This window comes from Hemitrygon akajei, chromosome 27, assembly GCF_048418815.1.
Source record: "Hemitrygon akajei chromosome 27, sHemAka1.3, whole genome shotgun sequence".
Taxonomy (NCBI): domain Eukaryota; kingdom Metazoa; phylum Chordata; class Chondrichthyes; order Myliobatiformes; family Dasyatidae; genus Hemitrygon; species Hemitrygon akajei.
The window spans coordinates 19,513,662-19,531,013 of NC_133150.1; the positions used below are offsets into that span (position 1 = coordinate 19,513,662).

General features: G+C 38.7%; 1 protein-coding gene and 1 long non-coding RNA gene across 2 annotated transcripts in view; one reads left to right on the plus strand and one right to left on the minus strand.

Moving 5' to 3' along the window:
• The window catches only part of LOC140717158 (diphosphoinositol polyphosphate phosphohydrolase 1), a 76,059-nt gene that overhangs the window by 56,269 nt on the left and 2,438 nt on the right, over positions 1-17,352 (plus strand). The window contains exons 3-4 of the mRNA XM_073030442.1: positions 9,350-9,394; positions 11,819-11,903. Of these exons, the coding sequence (XP_072886543.1) occupies positions 9,350-9,394; positions 11,819-11,903 (130 nt within the window). The remainder of the gene's footprint in view (positions 1-9,349; positions 9,395-11,818; positions 11,904-17,352) is intronic.
• Positions 9,672-17,352, minus strand: part of LOC140717160 (uncharacterized) — a 32,407-nt gene continuing 24,726 nt past the window's right edge. Inside the window, exon 4 of the long non-coding RNA XR_012096468.1 lies at positions 9,672-9,794. This is a non-coding gene — a long non-coding RNA (uncharacterized lncRNA). The remainder of the gene's footprint in view (positions 9,795-17,352) is intronic.

Here is a 17,352-nt window from a genome sequence, read left to right on the forward strand (position 1 = left end):
ATCATTGACATACATCATAAAAAACAGCAGTCTGAACACCGACCCCTGTGGAACTCCACTGGTAACCAGCAGCCAGCCAGAATAGGATCCCTTTATTCCCATTCTCTGTTTTCTGCCGACCAGCCAATGCTCCATCCAGGCTAGTAACTTCCCTGTAATTCCATGGGCTCTTATCTTCCTAAGCAGCCTCATGTGTGGCACCTTGTCAAAGGCCTTTTGAAAATCCAAGTACACCATGTCTGCTGCATCTCCTTTGTCTACCCTGCTTGTAGTTTCCTCAAAGAATTGCAGTAGGTTTGTCAGGTAGGATTTTTCTTCCAGGAAACCATGCTGGCTTTGGCCTATCTTGTCATGTGCCTCCAAGTATTCCGTAATCTCATCCCTAACAATTGATTCCAACAACTTCCCAACCACTGATGTCAGGCTACAGGTCTATAGTTTCCTTTCTGCTGCCTCCCACCATTCTTAAATAGCGGAGTAACATTTACAATTTTCCAGTCATCTGGTACAAAACCAGAATCTTATTGATTCTTGAAAGATCATCAATAATGCCTCTGCAGTGTCTCCAGCTACTTCCTTCAGAACCCAGGGGTGCATTCCATCCGGTCCAGGAGATTTATCTACCCTCAGACCATTAATCTTCCTGAGCACCTTCTCAGTCGTAATTTTCACTGCACAGACTTCACTTCCCTGACGCTCTTGAATGTCCGGTATACTGCATTCTGCACTGTGAATGCTAATGCAAAATGCGTATTCAGTTCCTCTGCCATCTCTGCATCTCTCATTACAATATCTCCAGTGTCATTTTGTATTGGTCCTATATATACCCTCGACTCTCTTTTACCTTTTATGTACTGAAAAAAGCTTTTACTATCTTGTTTTGTATTCATGTTATTATATAGTAAGGAGAAGATATCCTAAGATTGATAACTTTTCTCCATTGAGTATGAATTGGGTAAGCTGGTATCAAATTCTAATTTGATATGCATTTAAAGCATGTTAAGTGTTATAAATTTCAGCTGATAACATTTAATTTCCCCACTTACTAATTAAAAATGAAAGGGAGATTTGGCAAAATTAGTTGTTACTCAGAATTTCAACCCTGCCTACTCAGATACCAACTTGCATTTCAAGGGTCAAAAAAATTGGGACAACTGCCTTTTAATAATGCTGGTTTGGATTCCTTAAGGCAGAAAGTAGTACTAGAAGGGCCCCTTTTTTTCCCCAGAGACTTTAAAATAGTATCATATGATTCCCCTTCTCAATATCATCTAGCTTCTATTTGTGGACTCTGTTACTTTCATTTCAATGTGTTGAACAATTGAGAATTTATTTTTACAGTGACAAAAATTATGTTGTATAACATGATTAACTAATGTAATTTATAAAATATTTTCAAATTCTTGCATTTAGTAAAATGTCTCAATCCTGAGTATTTAGCACAAATGATGTAATGCCAAAATTGTTTAATAGTTGGATTAGTGGAGGCAAATTTTCTCTCTTGTGCTGTTTTATTAAGTTACTGTGGCTCTTCCACACATGGGAGAATCACTTCTAAGGTTCTACGTAATCGCCCCAGGGCCATATATTATTGAAAACCTGAGGGGGAAAAATAATTGTGCATTTACTTAACAAAAGACATAAAATGCAGGACAAAGAAATTGAAAGTTTTCATTGGTAAAAATAGCTTGTATGTCTTATTTATATTTTGCCAATAAAAACTCCCTATTTTAATACAGATGTTTAGCAACGACTAATTATACCTTGTTGAACTTTACCATATTTAAAAAAGGGCACTGCTTAGTTCAACCAAGAAAGGATAACAATTAGCTATAATCATTAAACATCAAGTATATTTGCCTGTTACAGCTTCTCAAGTGCTTCATTAATTTTTATAAAAATGTGTGCTTATTTACTCGTTTTGCAGATTCCGCATTTTTGTCTTTGTTGTGAGCACAGACCCTTGAATTCTGATTCCTGGATCTAAAGTGTCAACAATAGGCAACTTGCCAAATAAGTTTCATGTTATTGTCTCTGCAGAACTTTGGTTTCTTGCTCAGTTCCAACTCTGGAGTCTGCAATTTAATTTGTTCTGTTTTGCAATATTACAGTATTAGACTGGTTGACACATATAAATGGGATTTGTGTAAATATTCTGATTGAGAGGCATTATCCTATTTTTTCCAAATTCTATCTGACTTGAGGAATACGGGGGAGCTGTGTGAATTGCCTTTTCCCTGCAGTGAAACTGCTGTTTCCATGCTGACAAATGTGGTTCCACAGCTTCCGTCCGCTTAATATTACAGTACAGCATAGATCAGTTTTTCTTACTCAACTATAGAGTAGTTTTTATCAACTATCCTTTCCTACACGTGTAGATCGTTTATTTAAAAAGAAATAAAAATGAATAGCTTTTGAGTTGAAAGGGGGAAAATGGGTGTTTTTGCTCAAGCAACTAAACATTTGTGTCTTAACATGGTAAAATCCAAATCACTGAGTAAAGCTGAACCAAAACAGCTTGACAGTTTTATGAAATGTTAGGGTTTTTACATAGAGGATATGGATATAAAGGTTTGAGGGGTTTCAAGAGCTTGGGGCCTGGTGGAGCACTTAAAGTAATGATGCAATTAGAAAAAAATTGGAAGAGTGTATAGATAAGAGATTAAAGTCTGGATGCTGGCCAAAATAATTTGGTGTGAATTAGGTTAGGACAATTTGAGTATAGGCTAAGTTCAGACTTGCAGAGTATATGGATGGTTAGAGGAAAATAACATTGGAAGAGACAAAAGATCATTTATAACAGTTCCAGTAAACGAGCTACAGTTTGAAGATGGGTGATTATGTTAGTAATGAACTAAATGTGGTTGGGAGATCATTTTGGCCAAATGTGACAATGGTGGTTTGGGGTAATTTTAAAAAGTAAGGAAAGTTCATTTTCAGGATGAGTCATGTTGAATTCAAAATGGAAATGTTGCCATTGCTTAAAGAGAATTGGTACAGATGAAGAAGAGTCCCTTTGCTTGCTACAACACTGTACTCATTCTGTCTTTAAAAAATTCTGAAGTACAGTATTGAAGATTTTTTCCACTTTCTGCAGCCTTGGGGCATTAGTTTAATCCGAATTCAAAATGGAACCTTTCAGACAACAGAAAATTCCTGCCACTAATTCTGAAGATTCAAAAGGCTGCAGCTCTCATTCCTTACACAGTATAATTCATCTATCTCAAAATACACTTATAACCATTATTACCATCCCAAAAATAGCCTTGGGGATTTAAATTCCCTTATATTAAAATTATAAACAACTTGCTCTTCGTGCCTGACTGTCTGGAGTACTTTGCCTTAATTTAACTAAAATCTCAAAGCTCACGTAGAAAAGAACCAAGATGTGTTTTAAAGTGTCAGCTGCCAAACAACAAGATGCAATAAAATTCCAATAATTTGTCACTGATGCTGTACTAACCAGTTTCTAGATTATTAAATGTCTATTAATATTTCTCATACTTTTGATTGACTTTATGTGACATTACAGATTTTAATAAATTTTCCAGTTTACCAGTTAAATTTTGAAAGGTGCATGGAAATGGGCCTTTGTGAGTTGAAAGGGGGCATGGGAGTGGGGAAAGTGCACAGCAAATATAACTTAGTGAGCCAAAGGTCAAACCGTTAGGATTTCCGAATCATCAAACGTGGATCATCCGAGGTTTACTGTAATTAATCTCTTATTGCTCTTTCTTTTGCATTTCTATTACACATAGGCCTTAAGATGATAGTTCCTAAAGGCAACTCCAGCTGATGGAGCTAGAAATATTGGCTAATTCAGGTTTAGTAGATGATGTTTTTGACTACTCCTTGGGGGAGGAAGTGAGTGTCCTGGATTAATTGTAAACTCTCCTTGGGGCATGAATCTTTTCTGGTAATTAGTAGCCAGAACTGTTTCAGAATTTATTTTCCCTGATCCATATGGGGATTCCTGCTCACAGATAATGAAGCTTCAGGGGGAAAAAAGCTACAAATTGTGCCTTTGAACCAGCTGGAGATGTGCATCTGTGACTTTTGCTTTAATTCAGTAAAATCTTCCTATATGCATTCATCAGCATTGACAATTTAATCTGATAAGTTAAAAATGCTAGTGGAAGGTGGTTGTGTTTTTGAACAGAACTGTGAACTGGAACGCACTGTCTAAAAGGGCATTGTGATCATGTTTAATTGTTCCTTTCAAAAGGGAATGGAGATGTAACTGAAATTTGTAAATCAATCAAAAGAAGTAGAAGTGGAACTAAATGTCCCTTTGAGCTGGCACAAATGGTATGATCTCATAATGGTTTTCCTTTGTGCTGTTGGTCTTTACAATTTAAACTAATAGCTTTCTGAGTCAAATTTGGATGTGGATTCAAGCCGCATGATAAGCAAGTTCATGGTTGACAGGGGTTGGAGTTACTGACAGTGTGGAGGGTAGTCTTAGGCTACGGGGTGATATTGATGCATTGCTAAAATGAGCTGAGATATGACAGATGAAGTTTAATCCTGATAAATGTGAGCTGATGTGTTTTAAAATACTTGCTTGGAGAAAAACCTTGAGTGGTATGGCCCTAGGGAAGACTGAGGAACCTTGGTATGAGTCGACAGATCCTTAAAGATAGTGCAGTTAGGTCATGTGATTAAGAAAGCATTTGGGATATTGAACTTCATTAGATAGGTATTGAATTGAGTTTTGATGCCTCGTGTTCAGCATTCTCAACTAGGGTCCTAATTGTCAGCATCAGCAAGGCCTGGGGTCGATACTGAAGATCGAAGCCCCGAGGTCAATCTGCAGAATCCCGAGTCTGCTGTGGAAGGTGAAGCTCAATGTCTGTGAATCTATCAGTCTGCTGCAGGCCGAAGGCAGCCTGTCTTGGGTTGCATGGGTGTGTATGTGCATGAGTGTAAGGGAGGAACTGGCTTGTTTTGCTTATTGTGTTCCTCCTTCTGCTGAGCATTGTGGATGTGCTGTGTTGGCACCGAAATCTGTGATGACACTTGTGGGCTGCCCCCATCGTATTGTTAAGTTGTTAGCACAAATCATGCATTTTACTGTCTGTTTCAATGTACGTGTGATAAATAAGTGGATGAATGGAGGAGGAAAAGGAGAGGCAATTGAATTGACAGATTTGGAATGATTTATAGGTCTGGATTAAATGGAAAATTTCATATTGTTAAATGCTTAGGAACTAAATGTTTTTACAGCGAGCTAATAATCTTGGGATATTTTTACTGAGACTAGCTTGTTTTTAGTTTCAATTTTAAAAAATTATTTGTATTTTAATTCTGCATTTGTGGTTTGGAATAGTGTCTCTAGATCAGTGGTATAGAACTCTGACAGCTTCTCCAGTGTCTTATAAACTGCACTATCTTATTCATACCAGCTGCTCCAAATTTTCAGGGTCTTCAAACTGAAGCACTTGCACTGTCTTGTCTTTCTACTACATTCAAACTCTAATACTCAAAACTTAATGTCACCCAGTGACAAATCTTAGTCTGTGCCTAAGAGCCTTGAGGACTGACAAAATTAGTTCAAGTCTTTCACTGGGGTTTTGGAATTATGTAAAATAACAGCTGTATGTTGTAGTTTAATATTCTGGTTTTGTATGCCTCCCAGAGTCTGTAATTGGGTATTACAAAAGAATTTTTGTCTACCTCAGACATGAACATAGCACACCTATGAATTAGCACTGTCGACGTTTCGGGCTGCCCAAAACGTCGACGGCGCTTCTCCCTATAGATGCTGCCTGGCCTGCTGCATTCCACCAGCATTTTGTGTGTGTGTTGCTTGAATTTCCAGCATCTGCAGATTTCCTTGTGTACACCTATGGATTGTGCAGTGTGTGATATGGAACTTTTGCATGTGTTATTTTATTGAATAAGTTTAATATTTTCTGAAATGTTTCTAAATGATTTAATTGTCTTCTCTCCTGGGCCCTCCACCCACATCAGTAAGTGTAAATATGCTTGCAGGGACATTGAGCAGACTGCACCACTATATTTAAACAGATGTATTGGTATATATTTTTTATTTTGATAGTTGAAAGATAACATACCCAAAAGGCACCAGCCTAGCCATGATCAAAGACGTATGTACAGAAAAGTACCAGTAACATCATGAAGGATCCCACCCATCTTGCTCCTAGATTGTTTGTCTCACTCCCATCAGGCAGGAGTCTACATAGCATCCACACCAGGATCACCGGTCTCAAAAACAGTTACTTTCACCAAGCAGTAAAGCTGATCAACACCTCCACCCACTAACTCCACCAGTACAGAATTATTTCCTGTCAGTCATCTTTATATGCAGCCTAGTGTCACTTTATGGACATGTGATCAATCTATGTTTATAATCTAACTTGTGTATAAACACACACAAAATGCTGGAGGAACTCAGGCCAGGCAGCATCGATGGAAAAGAGTACAGTTGACGTTTTGGGCTGAGATCCTTTAGCAGGACTAGAAAAAGAAAATCCAGCTGCAAATTTTCTCTTGTTTGTTATATATTAGTGTTGTGTATTATTGAGATGTTATTATGATTCTTACATTAGTATGAGTTAATTACCTTCTAGTTTTTTGTTTTTGCTGCATTGGATCCGAAGTAACAATTGTTCCATTCTCGTTTACACTTGTGTACTGGAAATGGCATTAAACAATCTTGAATTGTAATGAGAAAAAAAACTGCTTTGGAGAAAACTGGAGGCCATGAGCTTGTGTGAGGATCAGTAAGTAAATCTGCTATTTTGGATCAATAAACAGAGATACAGGTTTCCCCCACTATCCGAAGGTAGAGCATTCCTGTGAACCCGTTTGTAAGCCGAAATGTTGTAAAGCGAAGAAGCAATTACCATTAATTTATATGGGAAAAATTTTTGAGCGTTCCCAGACCCAAAAAAATAACCTACCAAATCATACCAAATAACACATAAATCCTAAAATAGCATGAACATATAGTAAAAGCAGGAGTGATATGATAAATATACAGCCTATATAAAGTAGAAATATTGTATGTATGGTGTAGTTTCACTTATCAGAATCGGGAAGACAACGAGCGAATATCGATTTGGAGAAAAAAATCGGCACGTACATGCATGCGCACACAACTACCTGCACAAGGCTTCACGGTCATGGTAGTCTTTCTCGGGGTAAACACGTATAAAGCGGGCGCCTTTTTTTCGTAAAGCGAAACTCCTCTTTGGTTAGCAAGAACAGGTACTAAAGTAGGTCTTTCCTAACAGCAAGCTGTCGTAAAGCGAAAGTTCGAAAAACAGGGGCCACCTGTACGTATGATATCCAAGAATATGTTAATCTGAATTCTGCACATTGGGGAAATTTTATTTCCCAGCCAAGAGAACCAACATGCAAATAATTTGTAATATTCATGTATGTAAACAATTCCAAGCTAAAATGTTATTACTTTATAACTGGATATAAGAAATGTATATATTTATTTTTTTAATCATTTCCTATTCGTAGTAAAAGCTCAATGGCAAGGTCTAACTTTTGCATGAGTGGATAGCTCATCCTTTGAATCTTCTAGAAGACACTCTTACACTTGAAAAAACCTAATGGGACAGGAACAACTCAGTCCTTAAAACACTTTCCTGGACAACAGAAGTAGATAAAGCTGTAGCTATTTGTGGATGTTGCATTGGAACATAAAATACAGCAGAGTAGGCTATCTAGCTATTCAATCTTGTTCTGCATTCAACACTATCATTACTGATCTACTTCACTGCCAAGTTCTGAACTCTCCAGGTGTATATAAACCTTGTCTACTTGGTCTCATCTCATAAGGAAAACTCTGTATAGCAAGCCATAAACACGCGGTTCTGCAACTGTTAGAAACCAGAGTTTCAGTTCAAGATTTTTTTATGCTTCTTACTGTCCTGCTGTTAGGAATTGGTTTAAATTAGTACTTGGCTACTACAAGTGATATATCTGTCATTAGAGTGTATTGTAATAGATGTCACAGATGTTGTTTGAATGAGTCAATGAACTGAGTGACAGTTCAGTACACTAATGCTACCTTTAATTGAATGGAAGCTATTTCTGTAAATGTAGGCCAGCTAATAGAGGAACCTGATTCTTCAACATTTGATTTGCTTCTGTTTGTAAATGGCACTTTCACTTGATATATAGTCTGAATGCTGAGAGCTGAAAAGATGAACATTACTTTGTATTCGCACTTGGAAGCCATCACTTCCACTTAAAGAGCTATACCTGTTTTTGCCCAAGTAATGTATGGCACAGAACAAAAGTATCTGTGAAGTAGATGTGGCAAAACTGGGTCTTCTGGCTTGAAGAGTTTGAAAGATGGAAATGAAACTTTTTTTTTGCTGTGAGCTTGTGCCTTCAATATTACTCCTAACAATACATTTCCGATAATCAATGTTGATGATTTTCTTTATATGGAAGTAGTAGTCAAGGATATTGAAGAGTTTTGGATTCAGTATAAAATTGGTGATTACCCATCCGGCATACACTGTATGAATCAAAAATGTAAAGCATATTGAAATATTTTTAGCAACTTAAATTGTTGTGAACTCAATTTTAAGAGCCACATTTTTGACAAGGTTAGATCACAGAATTTATAATGAATACATCATGTCAGTGAAGTTTGTAGTTTCATGGAATTGTACTAAAATATTGGTTAAAAAATTTAGCCATTCTGCACAACTAGTTTTCAGAGAGTGGTATTATTGAATTTATAGAAATGGCCATCTGAAATACATTACTTATTAGAAGGCACTCTGTTGCAAAAAAAAATCAGAAGTTAGAAAAGTGGTCATTTCTAAAGTCTGCTTTTCTCCCTGCTGTTCCTTTCTGCTTATCTCTTCTACTGCTGAAATCTTTGTTAGAAGTTTCAATAAATAGTCCACATTGGGATGCAATGGACTACAAAGAGGCTTCATGTAAGAATTTAATGTAATACTCAACTTTGTATCCTTTTTATATTTTATATTTTAATTTTTCCCCCCTTTGAATTATGTTCATGTATTCCAGAGCTGTATGGCAGTTACAAATAGAAGACATTTTTTTTATTTGTACAATATTCTCTTGAATATTTAAATAAGACTAAAGCACGGGAGATGCATTTTTTTTTGACACCTTGATCATGTGGAACATCTTCTTGGTTCTCACTAACCCTAGAGTTGCTATAAATATCATTGTCTTTTATGAATAACGGTGGCAAACTCATAATATCTAGGGATAAAAACAATGTGGCAGAGGCCCTTTTTAATGCTTTCCAAAGGTATTGTAGATCAAACTCCTATTGAAGAAGTGGACATGGGTTTTAAAATGCTAAATTTATTTTATTTTTCAGGCTGGAGTCAAAGGGACATTAGGAAGATTAGTAGGAATATTTGAGGTAGGTTTCTATTTTAAAGAGCCATATTAATGTTGGCACATCAACCAGCAGATATTTGCAGAAAAATGTTTTTTTAATGCTATTTGTAGTTGTGATCTTAATGACAGTAATCAACAGGAAATCAATCAGTCGCCTTTGAAAAATCAACCATCATGAAGCAGTTTGGGTCAGATTGACTAAGAATCTCTTTACTAGAACATTAAGAACAAATTGAATAATGCAGATAATGGGCAATGTAATAAAGTATCCAGTACTTGCCTAAGTGCACAAATTCTTGAAATTCCTGACGAAGGGTCTCGGCCCGAAACGTCGACAGCACTTCTCCCTATAGATGCTGCCTGGAGTTCCACCAGCATTTTGTGTGTGTTGCTTGAAATTCTTGAAATGATGGGCAGAAGGACTGGGCCCAAATGGGCAAAAAAAAAGTTCCAAAGGCTAAGTAAGAGTTTCATCGTCAGAAACAAATTAGATTTTACAGGTCCTTCCAGTATTGAACAATCAATAGAAACATTAAGAATAATCAGTCAAGAAAACTTGCCCCAAACATTTTAGTCTCTTCTGAAGAAGTTTGGTTTGATCCATCAATCCATCCCTTGCCCATAACTTGGTGTGTTTTTTTTCCCCTGCAAGTATTTATCCAATTTTGTTTTAAGAATTTGTTAAATAAGTATCCACCTGTTTATCTAAACCCTTTGGATTTTAAACATTGATCAGATCTGTGCTTGCACATCTCTAATTGAAGATGAAAGAAGCCCAATTCCCACTGTTCACTAGTAGCACTAATTATTCAGTGCAGAAACTGTTTAAGTAACTTTTTCCTCTCATGTCTTCAGGTTGCCTCTCATGTTGTAGCCCCTGGTATTGTTAAAAAATCTTGTAGCTATATAAATGAGAGAGTTGCTTATATTTACTGTTTTGCGAACCTATCCTTCAAAGATCTGGTCTGTACTCGTGGCAATACACATGTTGACATATTGGTGTACTGTCCTTGGGGAGCAACTGGTACATCTGCTCTTAATCCATCATATGTAGTCTGCAGATCCAATGTATCTTAATTGTCAGCAGTATTTTTAACTTGGTCTGAAAATATGAAGGTAGTTTATTTACATGCTTGTGCAATACAGAAGCACATGTTAACTTAATCATTGGGCATTTATTTCTGATCAAATTCGGGAATTTATTTTGCATTATATATAAATCTATTTAATAATTACAGGAAACATGAGCTAGTCATTGTAGTAGATTATAGGTTTCCCAAAGAGGATGTGAAAGAGATGGGAATTAATGTAGATGGCTGGAACAAATAGCATGTTTCCATGCTGAACGTGTCCATGCTCAACGGTATGTAACACAAAGACAAAAGAAGCTGGAAGTGCTGCAATTTGGAGCAAAAAAAACCAGAATGCTTGAAGAACTCAGCAGGGCTATACAGCATCGGTGATGACAAGAGGTAAGTCAACATTTTGGGTCGAGTCTCTGCATCAGGACTGAGGAGAAGAAAGAATGCCATCATATCACAATGCAAGGCAGGGGTTGGACAGAAGTTACAACGTGATAGGTGGAACCAGATGTGGAGGTGTGGAGAATGATGGGCAGGTGGAACCAGGTAGGGACAGAGATTTATCTGCATCTCTTCCAACTAGGTCAATTGCATTCAGTGCTGACAATTTGAGCCTCCTCTACAATGGGGGAAAACATGTAGACTAAGTAGAGTACCTGTGCTCTGTTCAGTACAGGCATCTCGATCTTCTATTTACGTGCCATTTTAACTATCCCATTTCAAAACTGACCACTGTGTCCACGGTCTTCTCTTTTGCTATGATGAAACCTGTTACAAATTGGAAGAACATTTTGTGTGCCAATTGGGCAGCTTACAACCCAAGGGTATGAACACTAAATCATTCAGTGTCAGATAATATGCCCATGTTCTCCACCCCCATATACTCAACTGTCTTCTTATTTTCCTTTTCCTTTAGTTCACCATTCCCCACCTGGTCCATTTGTCAATCTTAACTTCACAACCTCACCCCCCCCTCCACTGAGCCAATTCCAAATATCATCTACCGGCCTCTGTCCCAGCCTTCTCTCACTTCTTTACTCTTCCTTTTGTCTTGATGCAGATTCTGGATCCATAATGTTCTGCCTCTTCAGATGCTGCTTGAGTCACTGAGTTATTGCAGTGTTGTGTTTTTGTTCCAGTATTTTATAATATAAGCATGTTGGTCTAATTTACCATTTCTTTCCAGTGTCATGAAACACACAATCTCCAAACTTGACAGCCAAGCAATTGCTTGTCTGAAGTTTCTCCTAAGTTTAACACAGCAAGCGCAGTCGTATTACAATAACTGTGCTTTATAGAGTCATGGTTCTATAGCACAGAAAACTAATGTCTGATATTTGTGAAATAAGTGTTTTATTTTTCAGAATCAAGACAGAAAACATAGAACATATGTATATGTTCTAGTAATAACCGAAGTGTTAGAAGATTGGGAGGATTCAGTAAACATTGGTAAGACAAAACTCTCAACTCTTTATACCGTCTTTATTTTAAGTAGAGATTTCATAGGCTTTGATAATCTTATGGTTCATTTATATTTTATAAATTATATCATATATAAATATATAGAATCTATATACTTGTATACATAAGAATTGATCTCGCATTATGACCTGAGAGTTCTGTGATACCTAACTTGCCTGTGGTTTTAAAATGATTTCCACAGCATTCAATTAGGATGAAAGGCTAGGGAAAAAAAGGGTTGTAAATGAGTAGTTTTGTCCTGTTTTTTTTGCATGCAGTTTGACCCATTTAGCCTCGGGTTGGTTGAATATTTTCAGAAGAAAATATCAGAGTCATAGAGAAATGCAGCATGGATACAAGCTCTTTGGCCAAAGTCCATGCCAATCACTTTCTCCACCTAGCTAGTCCCAATTTCCTGCATTCGCCCCATTATCCCTCCAGGCCCCTCACCACCATGTACTTATCCAAGTGCTGATTAAATGATACTTCTGTTCCTGATGGAACCACATCCTCTGTAGCTCATTCCATATGGTAACCACCTTCTGCACAAAAAATTGCTCCTTAGGTCCACTTGAAAACTTTCCACCCTAAATCTACACACACTAGTTTAAGACCCTTTCCTGGTGGACCACAAGGTGTTAAACTGTCCACTTTGCCTATGCTTCTCATAATTTTCACACTGAGTCATAGAGCGCTATGGTGCAGAAACAGACCATTCAACCCATCTAGTCTGTGCTGAATTGTTGTTTTGCCTTGTCCCATTAACCTGCACTTGGAACATAGCCTACCATACCCCTCCTGTTCATGTATTTATCCAAACTTCTCAACTGTTGAAATCAAACCCACATCCACCACTTCTAGCAGATTGCTCCACACTCACAGCACCATCCTTGAGTGAAGAAATTGTCCTTACATATTTCACTTTCACCTTTAACATATTACTTCTGTTTCTGGTGTCACGCAACCTCAGAGGAAAAAGTCTGATTGCATTAATCCTGTCTATACCCCTCATAATTTTGGATACCTCTATCAAATCTCGCCTTATTCTCCTACGCTCCAGGGAATAAATTCTTAACCTGTTCAACCTTTCCCTTTAACATGGGTCCTCAAGTCCTGGCACCAACCTTGTAAATCTTCTGTGTACTCTAGGCCAATGTGCCAAAAGATAAAGACTCTTATCTACCTGTAATGCTATTTTCAAGGAATTGTGTATGGACCTGTATTCCCAGATCCCTTTGTTCTGCTGCACTCTTCAGTATCCTACTGTTCACTGTGTAAGTCCTACCCTGGTTTGTCCTCGCAAAGTACAGCATCTCACACTGATCTGCATTAAATTCCAACTGCCATTTTTCAGCCCATTTTTCTAGCTGGTGCAGATCATGTTGCAAGCTTAAGATTCTACAAGGGTCTCCCCTTATCTACATTCCAGGGAATAACAATCTAGCCTGGCCAACACTCCCTGTAACTGAGGCCCTCTAGTGCTGGCAACGTTCTTGTAAATCTGTACTGCATTCTTTCTCGATTAAACATGTTCCCTGACCAAAATTGTACACTGTACTGCAATATTGTCTGGCCAATAACTTGTACAATTGCAACATAATATCCCACCGTAATTTTCCAAACTATGTGGGATCTTGAAGGCCAAATAGAAAACAACCATTGTCCTACCTTCATTTACCCTTTTGATTACCTCTGTGAAAGATCTAAACTTTCCACTGTTCCTCAACTGTCCTGCCATACCACCTGTTTTCCCAGTCAACGCCTCCGTTTCTTTTACAGTCTCTCTTGTTTAAGTATATTATACTGGTTTTAGATCAACTATGGTATCCTCCATGAGAAATTCAGTCATGCTGTGATCATTCTTTCCAAGAGGAGCCCCGACAAGATTAAGTTTACCTCTCTCATTGCACAGGACTAGATACAAGGTAGCATGTTCTCTTGAAGATTCATTAATATGCTGTGTTTATTAAAAAAAAAGCTATCACGTTTTCTATGAAGTACTCGTCAAGACTGCTTTGACCACCTTGGTTCGCCCAGTTTATGTGCATGTTGAAATCCTTCATGACAACTGAGTTCCAGTTTTACATGCATCAGATACTACTTCGATTAATGCCACTAAAATTATTGATAAGCGGCCTATGGACAATTCCCACCAGTGATGTTTTTCCCCTCAGTCCAGGTGGATTCAGCAGTCTGCTTCTGAGATCGATCATCTTGATCTCATCCTTAATTAAGAGCTCTATCTTGCATTCCTGCCTGTCCTTCCATGTTACCTGATACTCCACTTCAATACTTATTCACAATTATCTGCACCCTGCAACCATGTTTCTGTAATATAACCATTGTATGGAATTGTGCCACAAATTCACTGTCCTTGTTTCGAATACCACAGGTGTTCAAACAAGGTGCCTTACGGCATTGTGCTTTTAGAATCTAGTAGTCTGTCTTTTGCAATTGACTTTTCGATACTCGACTTTTACTTTTCTCTTTTCTAACTATTGCTGTGATTCTGCAGTGCTTTTCTGTCTTTCTGCATGGATACACATTCCCCTGCTATATTAATTTAAACCTCCCCAACAGAACAAGCAATAGACATTGATCCCAGTCCTGTCCTGGTATAGAACGTCAAGTTTATACTGGCCCCATCTTGCCCAGAACTGGTTCCAATCCATCAGGCAGGAATGTGAAACCCTCACTCCTACACCACTGCTCAAGCCGCATATCCCTCCTACATGATACTGACTGATTGCCTCATTTTCACTATGGATGCCCAGACCCTATACACTTCTGTTCCCCATCATGAAAGTCTTAAAGCTTTCTGCTTCTTCCTAAACAACAGACCTAACCAGATCCTCTCCACCACCACCCTCCATCTGGCGGAACAGGTCCTTGCACTCAACAATTTCCCTTACAGTTCCTCACATTTTCTCCAAGCCCAAGGTGTTGCTATGGGCCCCAGCTAAACCTGCCTTTCAGTGGCTACGTTGAACAGTCTATGTTCCAAGCCTACTTTGCTAACGTTCCCCAACTCTCTCTACATTACATTAACAACCGTATTGCTAATGCTTTCTGCATCCATGTTGAGTTTGTCAATTTCATCAACTTGGCCTCCAACTTCCACCCGACCATCAAATTTACTTGGTCTATCTCTGGAGACCATGTGTCTTCTGATATCTTTAATTTACCTACTGGCTCTTTCAGTTATTTTGACTATACCTCTTCTCACACTCTCACTTGTAAAAATGATTTATCAATTCTTCTGTCTCCTCCATATCAGATCTCAGAATGAGGCCAGTTGTTCTCCTTTAAAGAACAATGTTTCCCTTCCTCTAGCATCGATGCTGCTCTCACCTGCACCTAGCATCCATCCCTACTACAGCTTCCTGTTATCATAACAGGGATAGAGTTCCCTTTGTCTCTACTTACCACCCTTGGCCTTTGTATCCAGCACATCATTCTCTACAACATCTGCCATTATCAACGGGATCCTACCATTAAGCACACCTTTATCTGCCCCTCCACTCTGCTGTCCGAAGGGTTATCTGTCTATATGATTCCCTGTCCATCTGTTTCTCCCCACTGATCTCCCTCCTGGAACTTATGCCTGCAAGTGGCACAAGTTCTACACCTACCCAGTCACCACCTCCCTCACCATCATTGAGGATCCCAAAGAACCCTTCACATAAAGCAACGTTTGACCTCAGAGTCCATTATGGTCACCTGCTGCACTTGGTGTTCCTAGTGTGGCCTCCTCTGCATCAGTGATACCAGATATAGATTTGGGAACTGCTTTGTCGAGCACTTTCGCTCTGTCTGCAGCCATTTTAATTGCACTCTCCATTCCCATCCCAACATGTTGGTCCATGGCCATCTCTACTACCATGATGAAGCCACTCTCTAGTTAGAGAAGCAACACCTTCATATTCTATCTGGATAGCCTCCACCTGATGGCATGGACATTGATTTCTACAGCTTCTAGTAGTTTCTTCCCCATCTTGCTTCTCCTTTTGCATTCCCTGTTCTGCCTCCCCTCTTACCCCTTAGTTTAGCTGCCTATTATGTCCCTCTGGTGCCTTTCCTCCTTCTCTTTCTCCCATGATTCATTGTCCTCCTTCAATTTTTAACCTTTTCCACTTATCACCTCACTGCTTCTCAACCCAATCCACCACCCTACCACCTCACCTGGCTTCACTAAACACCTGCCAGCTTGTACTCCTTCACCTCTCCCTAACTTATTCTGGTTTCTTACCACTTGCTCTCCAGTCCTGATGAAGGGTCTTGGCCTTAAACATTGACTGTTCCCTTCCATAGATGCTGTCTAATTTGGTTGGGTTCCTCCTCATCTAATGTGGATTTCCAGCATCTGCAGAATCTCTTGTCTTTCCATATTCTGCTATTCCTACTCTGACTAGCATGCAGCACGGGTAGCAATCCTGAGACCTCAGTCCTACCCTACAACCATCAGGCCCCTGAACCGTCATGGTTAACTTCAGACACCACTATTCTGAACTGATTCTCTAACCTACTTACTGAGGATTTCAAGAACTCTTCACCACTCATGTTCTCAGTATTATGTTTTATTTACACAGTTTGTCTTGTACACAAATTGTTTGTCAGTCTTTATTTATGTATAGTTTTTTGGGAATTCTATTTTTTTCCTGTGGAGGCCTGCAACAAAATGAATCTGAACATGGTATACGCTACCATATACCTTGATAATAAATTTACTTTGAACTTTGCATCTCCTAAAAGCTTTGAGGGGAAAAGTTCCACTAGCTTGGAACAACTAGAAAAATCTGACCCTGACCTGCCAGCTCCTCACAAAATGGCTGCTTCACAAGAGGAGGGAGGGCCAGTATTGTATCTTCCTGAGTCGTTCCCTGTATAGATAGAATCAGGATCTTTCCTGAGTATATTTCACAAATTTCACCCAGTCCAGTTCCTTAACACTCTGGATGACCCACTCAGTGCTGGATATTCTTACAGCTATGAGCATATTTTTCTACACACCTGTTCCTCAGGTACCTGCTTATTATTGAGATGGGACTATAATGAAGATCCACCAGATGCTCCCCCTTTTTTTGTTTCTAATTTCTACCTGTATGACCTCGCAGAATGACCCTGCAAGGATGTTGTCTGTAAGCACTGCACTAGCATCCTCCCTTATCAAAAAGGCAACACCCCCTCCTTATTTCTCTATACCTCTGTCACACTTGTAGCATCTTTATCGTAGGCCAGTACTGCCCTTCTCTCAGCCACATTTCTGTTAGGGTTCTTGTGGGAAAGTTTTAGTTACTATGCTGATGTCAATTTGTTAGTGTCTGTTCTTCTTTGACCGTGTCCTCCTCTGCCAGACAGTATTGCCATTCAGTCTGAATATTTTTTTTCCTCTATTATAGTCTACGAGCTGAGCCCAGTGTCCCCAAATTCTGAAGTG